The sequence below is a fragment of the Scomber japonicus genome, chromosome 9, assembly GCF_027409825.1.
Source record: "Scomber japonicus isolate fScoJap1 chromosome 9, fScoJap1.pri, whole genome shotgun sequence".
In the NCBI taxonomy this organism is placed as follows: Eukaryota; Metazoa; Chordata; class Actinopteri; order Scombriformes; family Scombridae; genus Scomber; species Scomber japonicus.
In genome coordinates, this window is record NC_070586.1 from 17,484,565 (window position 1) to 17,509,679 (window position 25,115).

At 39.0% G+C, this 25,115-nt stretch overlaps 3 protein-coding genes across 7 annotated transcripts in view; 1 reads left to right on the forward strand and 2 right to left on the reverse strand.

The window, feature by feature from the left end:
• Positions 1-234: 234 nt before the first annotated feature.
• Positions 235-7,265, reverse strand: znf131 (zinc finger protein 131). Of its 3 annotated transcripts, none has more exons than XM_053325203.1 (9): positions 7,041-7,265; positions 6,000-6,129; positions 5,817-5,918; positions 4,392-4,536; positions 4,124-4,232; positions 3,749-3,940; positions 2,709-3,084; positions 2,442-2,572; positions 235-1,258 (listed from the first exon to the last, which is right to left on the reverse strand). In XM_053325203.1, exons 2-9 carry the CDS (start codon positions 6,115-6,117, stop codon positions 749-751), a joined length of 1,683 nt encoding a protein of 560 aa, XP_053181178.1. In that variant the 5' UTR covers positions 6,118-6,129; positions 7,041-7,265; the 3' UTR covers positions 235-748. The 3 variants fall into 3 exon arrangements, with proteins under 3 accessions (XP_053181178.1, XP_053181177.1, XP_053181179.1); XM_053325202.1 differs by having other exon boundaries at positions 2,709-3,087; positions 7,041-7,264; XM_053325204.1 differs by lacking the exons at positions 6,000-6,129; positions 7,041-7,265 and having other exon boundaries at positions 2,709-3,087; positions 5,773-5,864.
• Positions 7,266-10,230: 2,965 nt separating this feature from the next.
• selenop (selenoprotein P) lies at positions 10,231-14,026 on the forward strand. Of its 3 annotated transcripts, none has more exons than XM_053325213.1 (5): positions 10,231-10,341; positions 11,066-11,296; positions 11,626-11,838; positions 11,964-12,081; positions 12,201-14,026. In XM_053325213.1, exons 2-5 carry the CDS (start codon positions 11,094-11,096, stop codon positions 12,852-12,854), a joined length of 1,188 nt encoding a protein of 395 aa, XP_053181188.1. In that variant the 5' UTR covers positions 10,231-10,341; positions 11,066-11,093; the 3' UTR covers positions 12,855-14,026. The 3 variants fall into 3 exon arrangements, with proteins under 3 accessions (XP_053181188.1, XP_053181189.1, XP_053181190.1); XM_053325214.1 differs by having other exon boundaries at positions 12,201-12,827; XM_053325215.1 differs by having other exon boundaries at positions 12,201-12,776.
• Positions 14,027-15,928: 1,902 nt separating this feature from the next.
• Positions 15,929-25,115, reverse strand: part of ghra (growth hormone receptor a) — a 35,710-nt gene continuing 26,523 nt past the window's right edge. The window contains exons 5-10 of the mRNA XM_053325201.1: positions 24,123-24,301; positions 23,297-23,450; positions 23,089-23,179; positions 22,767-22,836; positions 21,346-21,581; positions 15,929-21,226 (exon numbers count right to left, since the gene is read on the reverse strand). Of these exons, the coding sequence (XP_053181176.1) occupies positions 20,458-21,226; positions 21,346-21,581; positions 22,767-22,836; positions 23,089-23,179; positions 23,297-23,450; positions 24,123-24,301 (1,499 nt within the window). The 3' untranslated portion in view covers positions 15,929-20,457. The remainder of the gene's footprint in view (positions 21,227-21,345; positions 21,582-22,766; positions 22,837-23,088; positions 23,180-23,296; positions 23,451-24,122; positions 24,302-25,115) is intronic.

The following is a 25,115-nucleotide window of genomic DNA, read 5'->3' on the forward strand; positions in this document are numbered from 1 at the left end:
ATTCTCCACCAGCTGTATCTACTACAGATGAAGCCTCTTGGACAGGTGGCAAACTACTTTTTTCTAAATCCCTAGTTCATGAGCATGAAGGTCAGCATTATAAGCACCATCTTGTTTAAGGAAAACAAACTAAACATGTAAATAAATAAATCATTTTTAAAAGTCATTGAATTTCTCTATATCACAACCAAAATGATTTTAAGATCAGTGGATGGATGCAAGACCCACTCTGGAAACAAAGTTTATTCCATATATTTTTTCTACAAAAAAACACACCAAATCTCCATATGAAAAATAAGCTTGCACAAAACTGTAGCATTAGCACTGAGGGAAATCAGCACAATGCATCAGCTGATACACAAGTTACAACATGAACATGTCATTCTTTCATTCAAATTGTCTTGGCAAGTGACCCAAATTAAAAAGATCATAGAACAAAAAAACAAACATGAAATTGGATTGAAGCACTGAAGAGTCATCTGAAATGTGTGATATGATGGCAAACAGCTTTAAAATAAATAAGCATCATTAGCAAAATATATATATCTCTCTGTCCATATCTCAGAGTTCATAGATGGAGGGTGGTGGGTCCAAAGTTATTCAATGTGATGGCAGACAGCAGGATTTGAGGTGACATGCTATGTCCCACATGCAGGTGTATGTAATGAAAACAAGTTGTCAGCTACAGGACACTGCAGCCGTTCTGAAGTTGTCCTATGGGTCATTTACAACTGTCATTTTCACATTTTCATACAGCTACTGTTTGTTCTGCTTCCTCGACGTTCACCGTTTCACCCTCCACCTCTACCTCCACCTGAGAGTTCACCACCTGCTGCCCATCAACTTCAGTTGTTGTAACGTGCACCACTTGAATCTGCAACCCGGCCTGCTTTAATCTCTCCACATCCTCCTCACACATCTCAGCCACCCCTCCATCCTCCACCACAACCGTTGTGGTTTCTCCCATCTCCATGACATCTACAGGTTCCACTGTGACATGTTCCACCTGGATCCCATCGTCCAACAGCACCGTTTCTGTCCCCTCTATGTTCTGTGTGGCTATGGTGAGGGCTGCGGTGGCAGCAGAGTCGGTGATGACCAGCTCTTCGATGGAATGAACATCTTTGAGATGGGCCTTCAGGTCTTTGGTGTGGGTGAACCACAAGTCACACATGGTGCAGTGATTGGGCTTGACCCCTGTGTGGCTCACTAGGTGGTCTTTGAACTGGTCCCAGCTGTTGAATACACTGCTGCAGACCTGATGGATGAGAAAACAGTTGGCAATGGGTGCAGAGAAAAGAAAGGACCAGCAGCAGTTTTCCTTTTGAGTAACCTAAGTAGATTCTACTAAGTGAAGATTAATTGTGAGGGCTATAAAACAGTGAAAAATGCTGATCACAATATCCTGTAGTGCTATCATTTGTTTTGGCACTCTAGCAGCCAAACCCCCCCAAAATGTTCAATTTACTAATGTATGGCAAAAAAAAGCAACACATTCTCACATCAATCATCAGGCATTTTCAACTTGTAAAATGACTTCAATAATAAATGACCAAAGTAGCTGCAGATTCATTTTCTGTCAATCATATTATTAATTTAATAACTAATCTTGCAGCAACTTACAGCTTTACTTACTACCTTTATTTACTTGTACCCACTGCACTTGGTACACAATAATACAGGAGACCATTAATGGAAAGTTCTTGTGCAGATCATTTTTCAACATAGCTATAGTTATTACCTGTCACACCTTGACTATAGTGGATCAAGTTTACTACTTTTAATTTAGTCCAATTTAAAATCACTTTTTCAGTCAAATATAATGTATTAGAATTGCACAATCAAGGATCACACCAGCATCTAACCAGATTTGCAGGTACTTTAATGTGCTGCAGCTGAGCAGCTAATTTGCTAACTATGCCAGCAATGGACAAGCCTACCATGTGCAACTGTGCAATATAGAATATATTATAATATATATATATAATATAGAAGTATTAATATCAAATAGGCACCCCGTATAGGCGTACATCCAATATTAAAATGACTTAGATTAGGTGCAAATACTTAATTGAGACATCCCTACTGTAGATAATTGTCGGGGGAGGGGGGGGGGTGTCAAGCTGAAATTAAATCACAGTAGCTTGTGATGCAACTCGTTATCTGATAAACAAGTGAATGTATTAAAAAAAAAAAACAGTATCAGGTGTAAAGACTTTGATGCTGGTTACAGTATATACTGAGAGACATACATGTACATTAAGTATTAGTACATTTATCAAGACATTAGTCTGCACACTGAAAAAGGCGCAGATAAAAAATGTCTATGAATTGTGTTTTAATGCATTAGATGACACATTAACATGTGAAAAATGAACTGAAATGTGGTCTCTGCACTGGTGGGGGAGTGCTCAATGGCCTTGTTTCTGGACACACTGTACCTGGCATTCATAGAGCTTTTTGCGTCCTTTCTTGGCTCCCGCCCCATTCTGACAGGCTGCCATATGGCACTTCAATGTGCTGTTTCTTGCAAAACGCTCATGGCAATCTGGACACTCATAAGGCTTTTCCCCTACAGACAAAAAAAAGACAGGCATGAAATGCTGTGCTAGATTTGTAAAAACAGGTCAATGTACATGATTAGAAATTTACTACGTTGAGTTGCATCAACAAACCTAACACAAACAGCTTTATTTTTTCATTCTCACCAGTGTGCTTCCGCAGGTGCTCCTTAAAATGGCCAAAGTGGTCAAAGTGCTTCTTACAGTATTCACAAACATGCACCTTCTTTTGAGGTTTCTGGTTTCGAGACAGCTCCTCAGCATCATAATGAAACGTGCTGATATGCTGCTTCAAGGCACCCTCCCGCGTGTAGGCTTTGCCGCAGTGGTTGCACATATGGGGCTTTTCTAGCATTCCCAGGTGTGTTTTTAAGTGCTGTTTGAGGTGATAGTACAACTTGAAGCTGCGGTCACACTTGCTGCAGCGAAATACATTGTCCACTTGGGAAATTTGGACCTCTACGACTTCCACATTCTCCAGCACTTTGGAGGCAGTCACTGTTTCTTCCTGATACACAACCTCCTGCTGTGGACAAACACAGACATAGCAACCTTTAGGGTTAATCCTTTCAATTTTTAGTCTTATGTGTCTACAGTTTACCAATTAAATTAACTGATTTCAATGTTCTTACTTTGTAAACAAGTCAATTATGATGTTTATTTTATGACATCTGAAGGTTCCTTTGGAAACAGTAATTACTGACTGCACTGTCACAGTTCTTCCTTACTGGCTTATGTTAATCATTTTTGTCACGTAATTAAATGATGTGACACTGCTACAATTATTCCATTGCCTAATCCTATAATTAATATAATACCACAGTACTAACAGCTAAAGCATATATTTAGCTACAATTTTCTGTAACATATGCCTTCATTCATATTACTTACATGAGACTATGAACATGTCCTTAAAAACAAACATTGACAACATCAATGAAAGGAAGAGATACAGCACACTAATATCCAATCCATAACAACATTTACCTGACTTGCAAAACTGAAAACTGGTAATCCTGTGGTTAATCACCAATGTGTGCAGAACTGTGCTGTATACCACAGTCATTGCCAACAGTGAGAAGCAGGGTGACACATTTGAATGGGTCCAACCTGTGTTGCGTATAGCTGCTTGTTGTTCGAAAAGGGTATAAATACAATAATGTTGAAGAGAATGAAAGTCCATATACCTCTTCTATTCCTCCCTTCTTGATGACCTGTAGTGCAGGTTCCCCTTGCTGATACTTGCTGGTTATATCAGCGAGCAGAGCCAAAGCAGAGTCATCTGATGCAGCCTGGGCATTCTTTGCTGCATCAACCACCTCCTCCAGACCTGACTCCTCCACTTCGATGGCACCTTCCCCTATCACCTCAATCTCCACCTGGACAACAGTGAACATATTCAGTGCTGATTATTAAAGTCAGTTAGTTAGTTAGTTCATACATTAGATGGCTATAATACTAAGGATAGATGATGGTGAAGTGGTGGGGAAAATGCAAGTCACTGCCGTCTGCTTTTCAAGGAACTACCTCTGTATCACTGTGACAACCGTGAACATACTAACCTGTTCCCCATCCACTGAAGGTAAGGTTTCTGTAATCACATTAGATGTCTCAGCAATCTTCCTCTTTTTACCTTTGTTCTTCGTTGCCAGTGAGGGATTCTCATTTATCCTGCAAGACAATATGCAGTTTATAATTAATAATCCTCAACTGATTCATTTCCAGCTCATAAAGCGCTGATTACATTAACATATGACTTCAATTAAACTCAGATAGTGAAACAATTTAGCTTTTTTGGGCAGTGATGCAGTGACAAATTTAAAGTCTCACTTATTGCTGAGTGCCTTGATGGCTTCCTGCATCTGGAGGTATTCAGCAGCCTTCCAAACATCGTACGCCTCTTCTTCTCCAGCTACAGCTAGTGTAGCTGTGTATGTGAACTCCATCAACTGACGAAAGGCCATGTTACTCACTCCTGTCAGAGTATGAAAAAGCAGCAGTGGTGAGTAAAAGTTGTTCTATGCAATGGTAATAGAGGCAGAAAAAATGTCACAAACTGAAGACTTTTAGCAGTTGATGTTGGGAAAATAAAGTCAATTTAGTTTGTAGTGTCTTACTTCTAGCTTGCACCCATTTTATATTTTTGACCACTGATATTTATTGATCAAACGACATCAAGTGTATTAATATTCTATTGTATTTTACTCTTTTGGCAGACAAGTGACGCACATCATAGTATTAACCCAGGTGCTCATCAATTAGCCAATGATCTTTCAAGTCCTCTCAATGAAAGATTGAGGCAGCTCTCGTTTCTATATTACAGTGTGAAAATGCTGCCCATAATATGCCTGATGAAGGTCTGAGGGACTGAAACGTTGCAACTCAATAAAACTATTTTTCAATTATATTTTACTTTATTTGCTGGGATCTGGGAAAACTTCTTTTAAACAGGTAGGGCAAGCAACACGGGCTTTCAGACAATCATACATGTCGTAACATTTTTTTTTTTTAAAAACACAAATCTTACTGGTTTGGAATTGCAAAATGTACTGAAAGTAGGGATGTGCAATATACACTGCCTGGCCAAAAAAAAAAGTTGCCTCCAAAAACACACTATTTTTTCATTGGACAGCCTTTAGCTTTGATTATGGCACGCATTCGCTGTGGCATTGTTTAGATAAGATTCTCCAATGTCACAAGATTTATTTCCGTCTAGTGTTGCATTAATTTTTCACCAAGATCTTGTATTGATGATGGGAGAGTCGAACCACTGAGCAAAGCCTTCTCCAGCACATCCCAAAGATTCTCAGTGGGGTGAAGGTCTGGACTCTGTGGTGGTCAATCCATGTGTGAAAATGATGTCTCATGCTCCCTGAACCACTCTCTCACAATTTAAGCCCGATGAATCCTGGCATTGTCATCTTGGAATATTATTCTAAATATCTGTTAGAATAATTGATGGCTTTGAACAAGTGAATTTGTGCACAGCTACGGTTATTACGGCAGGTCAGAACTGATCAATTGGAAATTAACAACAGACAATAACTTTAATATCACCATTGTTTTCACTTCCAAATACATGTTTTTAATAATAATAGTAGTAACTTTATTTGTATTGCACTTCTCAAAACATCAGTTATAAAGTGCTTTACACATGAGTGAAGCACTTTGCTTCACATTAGTTATAAAGTGCTGTATTTGCTGTACGCACCTATCTGATTGATCTTGTTTTCAGAATTTCAAAACACAGAATACCTTCGATCTCCACCAGTGGCTCTTGGGTAAAATCCTGGAAGAACTTGTGGAAAAACTGACTGCATGCTGCCAACACTGCTTTATGGGCTCTGAACTGGTGTCCTGTCAAAGAAAAGAGATACCGAAACAGTTAAGCAACTCCACAAAGACAACATAAATGGCCTATATCGTACGTCTACTTACCATCCACAATCAAGGTAATGTCGGTGAACTGGTCCAACTGTCGTTGTTCGTTAAGTTTGTCCATCATGACTTTATAATGGGCTGGAAACTCACTGCCTCCATCCACTTCAGCCGCCATTATTCACCCAATCTTTTCTACAATGAATAGATGCAGTTCACAATATTAGCGAAAAGTTATTACCTATACAAAATCTGGTTGCAGTTTTCTTCCCCAATGTTTTGCATTTTTAGACACAAAAAGACACCCTGAAGAAGGCTTTGTGCTGACACGCGTAAGCATGTTACTGTTGTGATGTGAGGCGAAACAAGTAAAATTGTAGTGTTTTGTCCTCCTTGTCACATTTTATTAACACGTCCAAAAAAACACAGTATTGAGAATAGGTAACATAAACATCTAAACTGTATTTCCTTTTGCAACAAGCACAAAAAAGTGTTTTATTCTCAAAACTCATCAAAAACTGAAAGATATTTTCTGAACAGAGTGTCAAGAAATAAAACAATCTACACTGAATGTAGTATCAACTCACATACTGACACCTGCAGTATTTCAGGTGTCACACAAAACTTGAAGTAAATTACAAGCAAAATGCACCAAGTCCTACTAGTATAATTACATCTACGCAATAATCATAAACCATGACTACACTAAGACTAAATTACTCCACTAGTGTCCAAGAAAGAGACATTATAAATTAACATATATATGTTAAATGAAAAAGCTGTGAAATGCTTTACTGGGTAAGAAGGCTGGACAAAACGAGGAAATCAAGGCCCAGGAGAGGCTCACTATTGCTATAGACAGTAACGCTTGTCAGAGTTTCCTATACACAGTCGACAAATAAAACTAGGATCCTGCTAAAGGTGAGGAGTGCCGGTCTAGAAGACGGACACATAATTCAGCTGACGACCCGGCACATATAGCAGCAGTTTTGCTACTCTGCTCGGTTAGCTTACCGTTAACTAGCAAGCACGCAATCCTATACAGAAGAACAAAATGAGCCATTCACACCCCCGAGAGAGATAATGTTTTAACCAAAACACGACTTACCAGGACAAATAAAGCCTATTTAATCGTTCTCATAGTGTAACACGGTCGAAATAAACACACTAAGACCCCAAAGTGTTGCAGGTAACGGGCCTCCTAGCATGCTCGCCATTTCGCGTTTGACAATCAACATTACGTCATCAAACCGCGCATTAAAATACACTTTTCCCAGACAGATTGCCCGATAAAAACCGCCGTGGGTCAAAATATGCGCTAAAAACCTAACGGTAAGCATACCTCAAGTTCGGTTACGCTGCTCAATAAAGTTGTTTTGCGATAATATTTCCGTCGACGCATGTACCACTGTTCTGGCAGTTCGTAGCTCCAAAAAGGGCGGTCTGACGCCTGGGCCTCGGATTCCCAGAAGTCTTTGCGAACTCAAGGACGCCGGGGAGCGTTGCTTGGTGACAGCGGCTGCTGGAGTATATTATAGTATAATGAAGATAGACTATTTAAAAATAAAATAAAAATGAATTAATCATGTATTTAATTTAATTATAATCAGAAAGTGTCAACAACAATATTTAAAATGTAATAAGTAATGTAACTCAATACATTTGATTAGTTTTTGATGACTTTTCTCATTTTCCAATGAATGTTTTAAGCTGTTAGGTAAGTGTAGCTACCCATTTAGACCACCAAAATCGAAGTTCAGGTGTTTTTCATGGATACTGACATGATTTATAAAGGAGATCATTTCTTATAAAGCGAGATTGATCTATCAATTGAAAATATTCATTAGTTTGTGTAGATTATGGAATATAAAATAAAGATATTTTATGAAAAAGTCAAAAGTCGGCATGAGAAGACGATCAAACTTGAATATTAAGAATTGTTACCTTATATTATGTCTATGGTTGCTACTGTGACACTGACATTATTTAAGCCCATGTGTGTTCCAAATAAGCCCACGTGATGATTTATTTACACAATATGAAACATTTCAAATAATTAAAAACAGCAATATGTATTCAGTAACATAGTTAAATATTACATATTAAAAAAGAGGGGGAATAACCCTCCTCCTAAGAAAAATGTTAAAGGTCTGACTTCAGATGTTACCACCTTTGTAATCATCAACATTTTCGTAAGGATCTTTACATAAGCTTCACGTAATTACACATTTTTTCTCAGTAACAGTTACATTTATTTTGTAATTAAATTGCATAAAGCTATTACATGTAACTAGTTACTGCCCAACACTAAGAATAAGATAAACTATCATGAAAATTAATCATGTAGGCCTTTAATTTGAACATGCATTCAATTATCATTGAAAAGTGACAACAACAATGGCATGGCCTGATTAACTGTTTGGGGGACCCTGTTGAAACCAAGTGCATGTCAAAAACAGAACTATGAACGGTTTCATTATATATTGAGACCATAATGGCATAGCCTACTGATTGCAGGACCCCAGGTCTGTCTGTCAAAGGCATCACTAGAGATAATTTATAGTTTGTATTTGGCACAGGTCTTATATAAATATAAATACTGTCCATCCGCTTACAACAGCCACAGATGAAGGTATTGAAATTAAGAAGTCAAGGAAAGCTACCTCCTTTCTCTTGCATAAGTTGCAGGTCCTTAATCTTAATGACTTCATAGGTTATTTGGTTTGGCCTAGTGTGAATTTATTTTATCATTTACAATCTTTTGAAACTGACTGATAGCCCGTGCAGGTCAGTGTGCCCTGATAAAAGTGCATTTGCACCTTGCCAGACACTGTAAATGAGTCACTCATTTACAGTGAGTGATAAAATAAAATAGTTCTGACAGGACACTCTTTGTCAAATGTCATGCTGTGCAATATCAGCAGACACTACATCTCACTGTACTGATTAGCTGGTGTTTATAGACTTTGGTACCCATACATACAGTTTGTACACTGATATAGGCTCCCTTCGTGTATTCCAGGACCAAGAAGCTTATTGTCAGTGGTGGAAAGTAACTAAGTGCATTTACTCAAGTACTGGATTTATGCGCACTTTTGTTGTACCTGTACTTTACTATTTCCATTTGATGTTATTTCATACTTCCACTCCACTACATTTCAGGGAGAAATATTGTATCATATTCAGCTTTAGTCACTTTTCAGATGGACATTTTTCATTAATTAACATATTTTAATAGTCTGTCATTTGAATTGTTGCATGTGAGAAAGGTGCTATTATATAAAGTCTACACTCATGTATAATATAGTATGATGCAATAAAATTGGCTCCACATCAATAAACTACAATATTAAAATACTCTCATGTGTATTTGTTAGTGATAGAAACAAACAATATAATGTGCTTTAATAATATAACAGTCTGCATAACAAGTACTTTTACTTATGATACATTAAGAACATTTTCTGATAATATTCTACTGGCCATATTCTTTGCTCTAACTGCTGCATGTGGTCCGTTACATTTGCATTTCTTTGTTCAACCACAAAGTCAGCCTTTTTAGAACTGCACTGGCCTTTGACCTAAGTTATATCATAAAAGCCCATTCACTGATCTGAACTGAATGACCTGTTTTTGCAGACAGACAAGCTCATCCGTTTGACAGGAATTTGAGGCTGTTTACTGCTTTTTTATACTCAAGCTGTTGAAGCTGTACTTATTACTGTTGTCTTTAATGCTAAATACTATTGGCCTTATTTAACCTTCTGTGTATATTCAACTGCAGTACACTTTCTCAGAAATACTTACATTACGCCACAACTGAATGAGCTCAGTCCAGCCTGTGTGGACCTCCTAGAAATATGCTGGACACCGACCAGGGACCCACCCTTCGTTCTTTTTCACTCCCCCTCTCTCTTCAAACAGCATTATAACACAATGTTCTTCAGTGTTCTAGCACACTCTTATATACACACTGTCATATTTAGTATGCATTGTTTCATGTATAGTCATTTAAAGTACAATGTAAATGCATGCACTATCTTCAGAGTTGAAAGGACCTATTTGGCCATAATGAAGAGACAACTTTCTCCTTACACCACACTACACCTAAAGGAATTTCTCAAACTGCTAGCTGCTACCAAACATTTCCAAAATAAAAATATATATACATTTTTTTGGATACTGTCGACAGGGTGATTTTCATGCAAGAATGACTTTTTAAACTTGCAGAAAGGAAGTTAGGAAACAGCTGCAACTGAACTTTGTCCTCGTTTCAGATAGGAAAACAACAGGCAGAGTATAAAAGGGGGGAGTGGTGGAGGAAGAGAATTGTTTTTGTTCAAGGAGCTGCAGCAACACAGAGCAGGTCTGAGCAGAGGGAGGTCAACTTTTCAATCAGAGGGTAAGCAAAATCCATTACATTTTCATCCAGTTACTTATTAATATACAGTAAAATAAATAACTAGAAAACAAAGTGCTCCGTTTTACAGTTAAAATAAATACATGGATTGAAGCTTAAACACTGTACCTCCGTGTATTTTGCAATGCTGTGTATTTAAACCCACTCATCATAAATGGAACAGTTTTCATTGTACTCAGCAAATGCATCAAACTTCAACAAATGTTTTCAGTCACTGAACCATTTTATACAAAAACTAACCTTTGTTAGTGATGACACATGGCAGAAAAAATGTACTTTTAACTTCATGCATTCAAGCTTACTTCCTATTCTACTACAATACCAGTCAAACATTTGGACCCACTTTTGCAATCAAGGGACTGGAAAGACATAGGCTATACAAAGTTTTGACTGATGCTCTAGTCTAGGCTATATGCTGTTTGCATTCTTTAGTGTATCAATTAGTATACATTTGTATAGAATGAACATGCACAAACAATGTTCTTTTTAAAACCTTCATTCTACTTCAAGCACTGTCAGTCCAGTCATTATTGGAGAAGATGAAAATGATAACCCTACTCTGACCTTTTGTTCAGTCATATCACTTTTATTTACTGAGTTTGACCAATCTCTGGTGTTTTCTCCTCCCACTTTCTCTTCTTTCAACTCTTGCTACCCCTGCTCCCAACATCCCCCTCCTACAACTTTTTCCCTCTGTGATCAACAGATTGGGGCAGTGAGGAGGCGCACCAGAGATGTGGGCGTGCCTCACCCTGATTCTCACTCTCTGCCTCCTCCATGGAGGCGGGGCTGAAAGTGAGGGTGGTGGGCCCCGCTGTCAGCTGCCGCCAGCCTGGAAGATAGGGGAGGTGGAGCCAATGAGGGAGACCGCGGGACAGGTGACGGTGGTTGCCCTCTTACAGGCCAGCTGACTGTTCTGCTTGGTGCAGGCGTCCAGGTACATGCCCAAATATGGATCTAACTTGACCTCTTCTCCTATACCAGGTGTCCTAAATGTCTGTCAAAGCATGACATTTACGCTGCTTGGTTTGTTAAGAAATGTTATACAAATTGTACTAGATATCTAACAGTGCCAGTTATTTTTTGGACCATCATAAATTTGATGGCCCATCCTGTTCTCACAACTATTCAAGTTCAGTAGTGAGGAAGTGCATCTTGTTCATACTTGTTTGTTAAGCAGATTTCACATGGAAGCTTTATTAAAACGCTTGTTACGTAACAACGGATTTTTAGACTCATAGTTTCAGATTTCCTTCCTCTCTGCAGAATGGACGGCCTGCGCCGAAAGTTGGAGAGTCGAGGTCTGAAGGATGTGACCTACATGGTCATTAACCACCAGGGGGCGCAAGCACAGCAACTGCATAGCATGTTGGAGCAGAGGCTGTCTGAGAACATCACACTCTACAGACAGCACGGGCATCAGCCCGATGTCTGGCAGACACTGAATGGAGAGAAAGATGACTTTCTCATTTATGACAGGTTTGTTATCTGTATGGTTAATTCATCACATATTTTCCTTTCTTTTATTTTTGTATATTTGCCTTAACACATCATTTGCCATTCATACTTAATCTCACCATGCTTTTCTATCCCTTTACTATCAGGTGTGGCCGTCTCACCCACCACCTTTCACTTCCATATACCATCATTGGTCAAGGCCATATCGAGGGTGCGATCAAAGATACCTACTGCAAACGCATATGTGGGGACTGTGCTCATGAGGTATATTGCACGACATATAACTGCAAAAACATACATGAATTTAAACAAATAAGATAGCATGTTGTTGATACACTTCACAAAAGACAAGTTCAAGCCCCTCCCATGCTACTTTCCCACAGAGCACTGAGACCCCAGAGGAGTGCACAGCAAACACACAACCTGATGCAGATGCAGCTCCAGCTGTGGAAGAAGACACAGCGCATGGTCACCATCATGGGCATCACCATGATCATGGCCATGGCCACCATGTCGGCCACCACGGTGGTGTTGGCCATGGTCATGACCACAACCATGGTCATGACCATGGACAAAGTCAAAGTCAACAAGGTGTTGGGCAACAAGGGTATGAGCATGATAGTGGGGTATCTCAAAGGCAACAACATTTAGATACTAGTCAGATGCAGCACGCAGTGCAAATACACCATATGCCCCAGGAGGCAGAGGGAGTCCTTAGAATGCAGAAACCTTGAGTGAATGAAAAGGCTCTCTGAAAGTCAAAGCACAGCTGACAGTGGACAGCAGGCTCTGACAATGCCTCTCCTAAGACCAGCTGATGCTGACACTGACGGAGGCTGTTTGGTGATGCAGGGATTGAGCAGCCAATTGGTCTCTGACACTGTAATGAGGCACTGCCCGCCTCCTGACAGTGACACGGACTGATAGGCGATGCAGCCAATAATGTCAGGGAGACCTGACAGTGACGCTTGCCTCCTGCTCACTGACAGCAGCCACAGCCAGACAAGTGAGCCTGACCTCCAGGTGTTGTTAGCTGAGGATGAGAGCAGCTGTAAACTGGCTTTGATATCAACCTCATATTAATACCAGCCATCAACACTGGAGCAAAGTGCTCTTTTTAACAACAAGTATTACCCTGTGAGAGGGCATGGCAGTCACTGACCACATGGGTGTGGTAGATGAACACAAGTGGAGTGCAACATTACACTGATATAGAAAAACTAGATAAATACACCAACCAAATTGGGCATTGGCAGCTTGTTAACTCGTTACATTCGACAACAGATTCACAAATAATTTCATGAATAGACAAGAATAAATGATTGTGAGATGGTGTGTTTCTTCTGTCTCACCATGTCTGTCAGTGGTTGCTTTCATCCTTTCTCAGGAGTGCATATGGTGATTATGTTCATAAATAGCTGTCTCCGTTTTGCTCTCTCCATCCTTTATGAATCCAGGCGCAGAAACTACGCTCTAGTGGCGTCGGGAGGAAGTCAGGCAGAAGAGAGGGGAGAGGGTTGTTCAGGAACATGATACACACATAAAAAAATTCAAAGTTTAATATCCCAGGATATTTTAGTGAATAGAAAAAAAGAAACTGCAAGTAATGCAAAAAAGTAATTATAAGGGAAGAGTAGGATGCATAGGAATATACCTAAAGACACAGTTACATCAGAATGTGTGAATTAGTAAATTAACAGCAAATACATGCAGAAGGTTTTAGTTGGGAGGAACATAAAAGCCCTGGCCCTTAATGGGACAAAGTCCGAGCAAACCTAAAAAAAAATGTATACCAATGTTATGTTTGTCTGTAAGACACGCTATTGATAATTGTTCTTGAGCACATAAGGGCTTCAACTACAATAGATGACTTTTTATGTTGTACTTGTTCATAAAGTCCACAACATATCTCAGGTGTATCTTTTACCATTTCCTGCATGCACATTTCATATTTTTTGCTCGTAGGTTGCAAATTGCACATTTATACAAAGCTAGCTTTAAAAAAATACAAAGCTCTATTGTGTAGAAAAGGCAGAAGGAAAAAAGAGAGTGAAGCAATGATTGACTATTGGAATACACTCTGTACTTAATGACGGTTTCTGTGGGAAGGTAATAATCACCCGGAACACCTGATGCTTGTACAGAGAACTGTATTGTGTTGAGGTTGTAAAACATGGTAAATGTCTGTGGAATAAAGTTGGTAGAGCTATTTTTGTTTGTATGTGTGTTTTTTGACACTGATGATCAAGTTGAAACATTAAAAATGACAGTGAATGCATATAGGTTAGGTATGTGTGGGTCTGATGTATGTCTGATTGGAGTGACTTTTGATTATTTGGCAACTGTCCTGCACATGCCTGAGAGTTGAATGCATACAACTTCAATATAGCAAAGGGGTCATATTATCTACAACTTCTATGCATTTTTTTATATTATGAGCATCATGCCATTTAATTCCAGTTTAGCAAAGATCCTTATGTCACTTATTCTGTTAAGTAGATACAACTGCATTTCCCTAAAATTATTTTAGAAATATATGTAATGGGTGCTGTGTAACTGCATTGCTCAATGTTTGTCAGCAGATGGGGATGAAGGTCTACTTGATAAACCACCACCACTATCAACATCCGCTGTATCCTACAAATTAAATGATGTACCTCATGCCCCTTATTGACTTTGTAAAGCTTACTTTTTTCAAGTTTTTAAAAGTGATACATTTATTAATCATTTCCAAGGAACATGCACATTAGCTAATTTCTGTCTGCCACTCACAACACATACAATGCAGTGTTTCAGACTATCCTGATTTTACATACACATAAGCAACAAGTTCATCACCTGTCTAGTTACAGTTTGAAATATTTGCTGGAGTGACCTTAAAGTGAAATCAGTGGGTTCCCTCAACTATGTGTGTGTCACATGCATGCATACACACACTTTAAACAGTGATAATGCACTTCTTGTTATGTTGCATTAACAGAACTGCTGATAGACTGTAGAACAAATTTAAATGTATTTATTTAATTAAGTTTATTTAAACACAAAAACAAACTGCCTATCTGAAATGCATGAAAGATATGATTTGTTTGTGTTAATGTTTAGAATGGCAATCCTTGCATGAAGCATTAACACATTAGTCATCTTGAGCTCATTTTTCACTGCTAACACTTACGTAATGATGTCAATGCAAAGCTCAAAACCTGTGAAATTGTCTTCAAGACTTAAAGTGCAACACCCTCTGCTCAGTGTAATGTATCTGAATTGCCCGTCGGACTGTGTGTCTGAAAAGGTCAACAAGCAACCGGAGGTAATAAATGAGGCCGAGGTGGACTGCTTGTGTGGGCGTAATTGGGCTGAAGATCCAATACAGGGGAACAGTGACTTATGGGTAATTACCTGCAATGTCCTGAGACGAAGAGCTGTGAGTGGCTGTCTCTCTGATTCAATCAGCCCCACACAGAGCAGTGCAGTACACAGCCTCTGTCTTAATTGTCCAATATGCTTTCCCCCGAAGCACAACTGTTTCTGCAGCCCTTTCATCTCCACTTACTCCAGCAGCGAGAGAGAATCACACACTTGTGAACTCATTCGCACACACAAAGTGCCTCTCTGTTGCACAAAAACAAGTACGCATTTTGAAACCTTTTGTCACCACACATACAAACATAATTCCTTTTTTTCTACAATTTATCAGACACGCAAACACAATTTCATTTGTATTTGAACTCTCAGACCACAGTGATCTGTACATTTTCTTCATAAACATATTTTCTCTTCATATATCTCTTCACTGAGTGTTGATCTAAGCTGGCCTTTATTGCACAGTATTACTACTGGTGTACTATTAATGGAACAGTTGGCAGTCAGTTAAAGATCTTGTGAACAGAGTTACAATAAATATTGAATTAATAATGAAAATCTGTTCTAAATGAAATATCACTAACATGATCTTGATAACCCAGTCAAATCTAATTTGCTTAAATTAGTTTTACTTTCCGACACTGATAGCAGAATTCTTGTTTAAATCAAACACTGGATCAAAATTTTCTAAATTTTGAAGACAACTGATAATATATACATATTTTTAAAAATGCACAGGATAACAGGATAATTAAGATGCTGTATACATTTATTGTGTAACTTGTTGAAAGCTTATTGATCACACATACAACACCAGAAAGGCTTAAATGGGAAGGGAACAATATCAAATCATCGAAAAATTACAACAGTTCTTGGTCTTGAGCAGAACAGCAGCCAGCAGACTAGGACAGTGGTTCCACGACATAAGATATAAGATAAGAGGGGGTGTTCAGGAAAACTTGAAAATCATATTAATTAAAGAGCATATTAATTCATGATACCAATGCATTGTGATAAATTATGAAACCGATCTTGTCAAACTTGTGACCGCAATGCAGCCGTTTGCACGTGTACAAACAGCTGCACATGTGGAATATTTCCAGTTTTATGAGTCTGAATGACACATGTCAGAGAACACCAGCGCACACATTACTCATGCTGCCCCTTCCAATGCGGTCAGATAAGGTGGTGGGGTGGTCTGAGGACGCTGAGCAGAGAAATAAATTACACACAGATAGAAATATAGATTGGCGCCACTGAACTTAGTCAGAAAAAAACAGGCTGTAACCGCAGTACTCAAGTCAAGAATAAAACTATTTTCCCAAAAAGCCAAAAAATGTCTGGCTGAAAACTCTATGTTGATAGAGAGTTACAACCAGCACAAATTCCAGCACTCAAGATTATTTCCAGGCTTAAAAAGCGACAAAAGCCTCTCTTGCACTGACGCAAAACCAAGAAGCTGGAGGCTAAAACACAAAATTATAAATTTTTTAGCCCCTTTCAATAAAGAAATGTTGAAATCACATAGTTGGAGAAATGTAAGAATGTATAGTTACAGTATAACTACTGCACTCTGACTATATTTTTATATGACTCCATAATAGACTACATCTATCTGCTCTTTCTATCCATACATCTTCTAGCAAATATTAAATACTCCATTACAGTACATCATTCTATCAATCTGGTAGTGTAAAATACATCCTATAAACATAAAGTCTGTAGAACAAAATTGAAGCTTATTGATATTGACGTTTCCTCATCGTCCGATTATTGTGCTGAATAAAAAAAAACATATACTGTTTTATAACAGGTCATTCATAGACTTGATTAAGTCTGAGATACAAAATCTGAACACTATTTAAACATCTTATAAACTATATATATATATATGTGTGTGTGTGTGTGTGTGTGTCTGTGTGTGTGTGTGTGTGTGTGTACAAAGTGCTTGCTCTGAAGTGTCTTTAACATTAATACAGTTGCAAACGTTTACACTACATTAAAAATGAATTCATTGTGAATTGGCAAAAACAAAACAAAACAAAAATCCAAAATAAAACAAAACAAACAAAAAAACCCCATTGCAGACACAATGAAGTAAACACCTGTAAGCTTGAACAAAAGCACCTCCCAATTTTTCTTCTTTACTGTAACCTTAGAAACACTTTTTTTAAATAAAATTTTTCCTCAATATCATAAATTCCTTGTATATTCCAGTTTGCACACATTCACAATCACCATGGTACAACTGAAACAGAAACTTAACAGTGTTTTCCCCATCCTATCTTCCTTCATATACACGGAGAAGCTTCTGGGGATCTTTGAATGGGTGTGAGAGTTACATGGGGATCACCAGTCGACTGTATTGCATCTCTAGTTTAAGGAAAAACTATGCTAGTGTTTCTATTCATGGTTGAATTGATAACTGTGCCAAATCCTCCAGTTTAACAAAGACCATTTTTCAGGGATCAGTTTCATCCATTTTGCAGGTTTTACCAACAAACATTAACCCTTATACACAATACAGTGATCGTTGCACTCTCTTGAAGGACCCTTCCTCACCACAGTAAGGCAGAATGCAGGAAAAATACATGTACCGAGCAGCAGTATATTGTGATTAGTAACATTAATTACATAAAAATATATACTTGTAATTTTACAGCACTATAGTAAATATATTAAGACATTTCTGCAATAGCATTGACTTGCTGGTATCATCAGCACTAGGCAGCAACAACGACACACTGAGCTTTTCAAGAGAAGGAGAGATACAGAAAGAGAGAAATGGCACATATTCATCATATTCACATTTTTATGGCTCTTTCTTTGTCTCTGTTCATTCAGGATTGTCTGGTACAAAATATCCTTTATATCTTTTTCAGCCTGCTTATCTCAAGAACAAGTCCAAACAATATAATACAAAGGCAGGATGTATTTCCTTTACAATATATAGTATTCTTTATCGTGAGATGTGCTCATTTGAAGGCTACCTAGATGCTATACAATAACAATTCTTATGACTCAATCACAGACTTGTTGAAATGAAAATTAAATGTTTTGTATCACAATGCATGCATAATGCACAACCTCAACCTTAGCTTGGATAGCTTATTGTATGCCATGCTTATGTTTGTCACAGGCATGTTGTCTTTGTGATATTTTATAGGATGAAAAAATATGAGGAGCATAAAACCATAACAAGTCTCCTCTGCCATCTTCTCAACCACAGGCCGTTATTAAAGCTTACACTTTCAATTAACTAAGGCCAAGCTTATAGTATATGGTAAATGTGAGAAAATAATTAATTATGTAACATATTATGCTGAAATAATGTCCTAAATTTAGGTATTCTATGACATACTGGGAAATAGGTATCACATGCCTAATTGACCATACATCACCTGGTGTAAGTGTCTCAGGTTTGAGAGAAACTTTTTAATATCTATCCACCCTGACATACCAGAATTTGGACCTCAAGGTCAGTACTAGCACTGACAGTAGAACATTCGGGGGTTGTAAATTTAATATCAATTAAAAGAAGTTTTTTTCTGTAGTATATGCATATTATATGTGTTCTCTGCACTGAGGAGCTTTATATCAATTCACCTATACAGTATTTGCCTGTACATAGCAATGCATAAATGCACAAATCCTAATAATGTAAACATAGATTAGCACAGAAATGGCAAGCCAATAACACAATCATAGGCACATCTTGTTAACACTGCACTTGGCAGACAATAAGTATAAAATGTTTGCTAATTACAGCTATTACACACTTTCACATTCTTTCAACTTATTCCAGTTGCTTTCGCTGCAATAAAAATGCAACATGAGACAAATATAACTCCCAAGCCTACAAATTAAAGTTTAAGTCTAAGTGATAGATTATGAGTGAGTGTTGGTTGTAAAGGTGAGACTTGGTTGCTGTTACAAGATGTGTTGCAATACCTGGTTTTACTGAAGTGCCAGCTGTGTGTCTGTGTCCTCTTCCCTTCTGCTAAATATGTACTCTAATGTGCCCATGAGCAAGGCACTTAGTGGTGCTTTACAGCACAGTTTGCACTGAGCAGCTCCTAGCTGTAAATGAATCAGGAAGAGACCTTCCCCTTAGTGCTAGAGCTGTTCAGCGCTGCAGGTTCTTTATATGCATGTAAAAAATGAAATGAAAATAAAAAATAAATAAACCCAGATTAAAGAAAAATTCTGGGACACTCTTGTATGCATAATCAGCCTGCAATGTTCTATGCATTCCAGATTGCGTTGCAATTTCCCTTTGTCTCCTGTGCTTCTACTTCAGTTAGGGATTTCTTTCATATCCTTGAATTCCTGTCAACATTCCCAAGGAGTGAAAGAGATAAAATAACAATATTATATATAAGGACTCTTCTGGTACTGCTTGTTTGTTAGTGTATTTGTATGTCAGTGTGTGCGCAACTGTGTTGTTCAAAGTGTTTCTTGTGTTAAACTCTATTGCAGCTGTGGAGCAAAATGTCTTGACATCATATAATCTGTCTGGCCACTTATTCATGAGAATATGAAAAGTATACCACTGAACAAAATGAAGCCAGGAATGCAAGGTGAATCTGCATAGCTGTGATTTAGCAGTGTATTAGGGTGGATAGCTAATATCTTTCATATAAAAATATATCTCTAGTGAAATACTGATGGCATGATGAGCTAAGAAATTTAAGAATACAAAACAAGCCACCAAGCATTTTTAGGTGACAATTAATTGATGGAAAACCTCTGCCAGCAAGAGGTATCAACAACTGCAGAGTAAAAACATGACTACAATGTGCTTGTTTTCTACCAATTGACATACACTGACATCTCTCTGTAAGATTAAGACTTTAACACTGTCATTGCCCTAAAACACAGTTAACCAGAGATGTAATGAGATCCAAGGCAGGTTAGCAGCAAGCTGATGCGTATTGACTCATTATAATCATAGTCTCAGCCTATTATCCTTGTCTGTCTTGTGCATGAAAAAAAAGAACAAACTGTGCATTTGGTTTGTGATGGATACTTTTGGCTACCTCTGCATCAAATTAACTGATGTAATTGCAGATGTAAAACAGTCAGCGATACAGCTTGCAGCTTTTCACATCTCTTTTTCAGCACCCTCTGAAAACAAAACACCTGCACATTCTTAACCATACTGTGTGCTGCAAGTTATTTGGTTTCCAGCAAGGAATCAGGTAGACACAGGCTTTGTGACTGCAGGGGGACTTCCTGGACAATCAACCTTACACCTAAGGGCCTAATGGCATTGTCACTTCATGGTGAGAGGTTCCCCAGCAGGTCTGGGGTGATGTATCCTACAGGCATGGCAGGTAGGGCTTTGAGGGGGTGCTGAGGCAGACAGGGAGGGGGAGACTGGATGGGAGGTGGGTTGAGCAGCAGACTGTGCTGACCGTCCACCTCTTGTACCACTGTGTAGTCTGCAACAGGGGCAAAGAACTGGGACTGGGGAGAGTCAGGAAGAATGTAGGGTGATTGATTATCCTCTGTTGTGGCTGCGGGGTTGGTCTCCACTGGCTGAAGTTCTATGGTGTGATAGCCCTTGTCAGGCATGGGGGAGCTAGGGGGAGTGCTGATCTGCCGGGCATTGCTCTCTGTGGTGTAACCGCTTCCCTCGGGATCAACTACCAGCAACTGAAACTGCTGATCCATCTGCTTCTTTTCATCAGTCTCCTCTTTTCCTTTTCTCTCTTTTCCTGTCTTCTGTGTTTCCTCCTCTGTGGTTGAGGTGTTCTCCTGGATTCTGAGTTGCTGCCCAGGAGACAGTACAACGCCTCCAGATGGCATAACATTGCTGACCTGGGCATAGAAGTCTGTGTTGATCCAAGTCTGGGGCCCTCCGGTTTGGGTGTGGATGAGGGGCCTCTCACCTCTCTCTGAGCCAATAGGTCTTTCTGCAACATTGAGGGAGGCTTCTCTATCCTCAGGCTGGCCTGGCAGTAGGGTGGTCATCAGCAGTAGGGTGTCCTGGTCTGACACATCTGGGTCATAACAGCTGGCCCGACCTGAGTCATTGTCAGGAAAGCTGAGGGTGGAAGGCAGAGGAAAAGGGTTAGGGTTAGGGTTAAATTGAGATTAAATGCAAATTTGCAGAACCATCTGGCAGCATGACACCAAGGCATTTATATGAGATCTGTACAGTACCTGATGGCATTGGAGCACCCCATGTGCATATGGTGGCTGACAGGCTGGGACACACCCAGGAGCCTCTGTGTGTCTGAGCCCTGGTTGTCCTCCTTTTCCCCAGAGTCTGGATCCTCTGCATCCACCTCGATGAACTCCACCCATGGCTCATCTTGGTAGAAATCTGGTGCGTAAGTGGGCAATCCACCCATACCTCCTCCAGTCAGGATAAAATTCAGGTCGTCCAGCTTTCCCTTCTTATTTAAGTGTGCATAAAGAAAGACATGTGTTAGTTAAAGTCTTAATACAGCAATTTGAGTGAAACATTCACTATAAAAATAAGTGTGTTTAACTTTTATTTGATCACAAAATAGCAGCATTATTTATTTTATTCCAATAAGGACCTGACGAGAGCTTTCTCTGAGACCCATGGTTCATTTTGTATGTAAAGAGTAAACAGATTATTAAATGCATCTCACATCATCTGACAATAACACACCCACAACACAATGCTGAACCAAGACCCTCTTCATGTCTTATTATCTCTCAGTCGTCCTCCTGCTTTCAATTTATTTATGACAGTTTTGCTTTCATTTGAGTGTTGACAGACACAATAAACAGGCAGTGATTAGGAGGGACAGTGGGCGGTGCAATGATTAAGTGGCCTAATGCACCTCTGGCAACTGAGCCACATGGACGCCCCCAGCAATGTCTGCTTTTAATCAACATTAATCAACACAATCGAAATGTAATCACAACCATTGTTACACAATAGTTTATATAATAATTTTACTGAATAAACAATGTACACATGTTTTGGCTTCTTATTGTTGAATTATCCGGCCTCCTCCATGTTCCCACTCTATCCCGCTCCCTCAAATCCTCTTCCTCCATACACCTGTCTGTCCTCTCTGCCCGTCTCACCACTATGGGGAGCAGAGCATTTAGCTCACCATCTCTGGAATTCATTACCACCCCAACTCAGAAACATTGATTCATTCCCCCATTTCAAATCACAACTCAAAACGCACTGTTTAAAACAGTCCATTTCATCTGATGCCAATTGCTCTGTCACTTTTATTGTCTTTTTATTTTTATATTTTATTTGTATGGTTGCTTCTTTTTAATGTGTTTTTAATTTCTGTAACTCTGTACGGTGTCCTTGAGTGCCAAGAAAGGCACCTTTAAATAAAATAAAATGTATTATTATTATCAATGTTTGCAATTTCACTTTCTGTGAATTAACAAAATTGTATAAGTGTCAATAGTGCTGCAGTTTTTATTGTTACTTGCTGACTGACATATAAGCTGATATCGACACCAATATGTCTGTGATAACCTAAAACCACCCATGATGATGCACTGGTTGGGGTCTAGTATGTATGTTCACTAAACATATACAGATAAGCCAGAATAACAACACAGCCATACGGTAAATGTACCTTTAACAGCTCTGGATCAATGCCTTTAATTTTGGGTGCAGGAACTGGTGGCAATAGAATCATCATTAATCTGGAAAGACAAAAAGAGGGGAAGGATGTGATGATGATCATCTGGGAACAGTTGTGGGTATTTGTGTGTGAATGTGTGTGTGGGGGTATGATTTAAGTCACTTTCATGGACACAAAAGGGATTTAAGACTAGTTGATTGGGGACAGCTTGTACAATTGGAGACAAAAGCCAATTTCACCAATTGGTAAAATGGTAAAACTCTGATTTTTGGGCCAGTGGTTAAAGTTATGGTCTGTTAGAGTCTGTTCTTACCTTTGCTGCTGAGAGATTACAATCAGCATACTGAGTATGAGGATGCCCACAATCCCGAAAACAACTACCAGTATGAGTGGAAAAGCAGGCTCTACAAAATAATATGAAACAGAGCCCATTGTTATCACAGACCTTACAAAGATATCTAAGGATGTTCAAAATTGATGCACCTTGCCAATATAAATTGCACATAGCAACAGTGCCTTACCTTTGCTGGGAATCTCAGTCACTTGAATGAAGATGGAGTCACTAAACTCTCCAAACTTAATGAAGGCTGGCATCCTGCAGCGGATGTGCACTTCGTACTCTTTTCCTTTGTGTAGACCATAGATTGTCTGATGGGTGTGCGGATGCATCTCCAACTGAAGTGCAGAGAGATAGAGAAGGATAAGAAGAGAGAGTGAAACATAGAGAGAATGAGTTGTATAAAACAGTCAAAAAAATTAATCAGAAAAAGATGCAGTCATGACAGAAGTGGCTACAATTCCAATACTAAACTAAAAAGGGTGAGAGGTCTATGTTTATTTCTGGTACTTATAACTATGACCTTTTCAAAGGTGGAATTGTTGACAGATAAGTTACATTAGACAGAGTACATACTGTTATAATGGAGGACTAAAACAGCTTTCAAGGCTTCATTTGTCAGACAAGCTGGCCAGGCGGTAATGAATATGAGCCTGTACAAGGTCTCATGACCTCTGACCTACAGATCCCTCTCTCTACTTCCTTCAGAGAGCTTGTGTTTTCCCAGAGGGCCTTGCTCTGGCTTCCACTGCCTTGTCAACAAAGCTACACTGCTTTTTCGCCACAGGAGTTGCAGGGGGAGGGGGAAGGAAACACGACACTGTGGCTCTATGACCTACCTACAATTTTCTTTTAAGAGGGTGCATGAGAGTTTGCATTTGTGTTAGCTTGTGCATGTGCAAAGATGCATTTTGTGAAGTTTTAAAGGTGTGTACACTTGTCAGCACATGTAACTGTGTGTCTGCACATAAAAGAAAATATAGAGGGGGGGAGGGGAATTGAAGACTCACTGCTTCCCAGTTTGTGGAATTTCTCTCTCTGTACTGGATTTCGTACTCAATGCGCATCCAGCCTGCTCTGACATCTGCAGAGGGTGGCGGCTCCCAGTTGACCATGACATCATAACTTAGCCCAGAGGGACTTATGTTCAGTAGGGTCCAGTTTAGAGACACTGGGGGGTCAGGACGTACTGCCAAGAAAAGGGAATAAATACAATTTCAACTATTTATATCATCGAACATTGTGAATTGATTGATTGAATATATTCCACATAGGCTACGTTCACACTGCAGGCCTTAATGCTCAATTCCGATTTATTGATTTATTCAGTTGATCATTAATGACGGCATGCACAGAGCGTTGTTTACGGAAGCAAACATGGCAACAGCAGCAGCTGGTGAAGTTACTGGTAGTTTAATTTATGGTCTAATGTTAAAAACAGTGTGTGGCGGCAGCTGGCAAATTTGTGAGTGGGTGATGTTAAAAAGGAGGAAGAGGAGAAAGAAAATGAATACGTCAATGATGTCTTTACCCAGAGCATTAGCTGTGTGTTGCTCCAGAATAACTTCAAAGTCGCATTAAATGTGACCTGACTGTTCAGACTGCGGTCTTATTCCAAAACATCTGATATGTATCCAATTCAGTACCACATTCGAATTTTGAAATGTCATATTCAATGCGACTTGTGCTGTTCACATTGTCAGAAACAAATCAGATATGGGTCACATTTGAGCAAACAAATCAACTTAACTGCGGTGTGAACATAGCCTTAGTGACAAATAATAACAGCATGAACCAAACAAAATGTTCATGACCAAGTCAGTTTATAATGTACTAAACTTAGAAAGCTAATGCAGGTTTTTCAAGCAAGTATCCTTTTTTAAATCATGTTTAAAATTGATCAAATACAATGAAAATGAATTGATTAAAATAAAGTGTTGAATGAAATGAACAACATAAATAGGACTATGCCATATTGGCAGTGTTACCAGTAGTGGGGTTAA

Excerpts from the sequence above, each read along its gene's own strand:
- znf131 (XM_053325202.1), bottom strand. The coding sequence starts at position 6,117 with ATGGCGGCTGAAGTGGATGGAGGCAGTGAGTTTCCAGCCCATTATAAA. Across the intron at positions 2,573-2,708 it reads GCACCTGCGGAAGCACACTG|GGGAAAAGCCTTATGAGTGT; the intron begins GTGAGAATGAAA and ends TTTTGTCTGTAG. Across the intron at positions 1,259-2,441 it reads AAAAGCTCTATGAATGCCAG|GTCTGCAGCAGTGTATTCAA; the intron begins GTACAGTGTGTC and ends CTCATCCATCAG.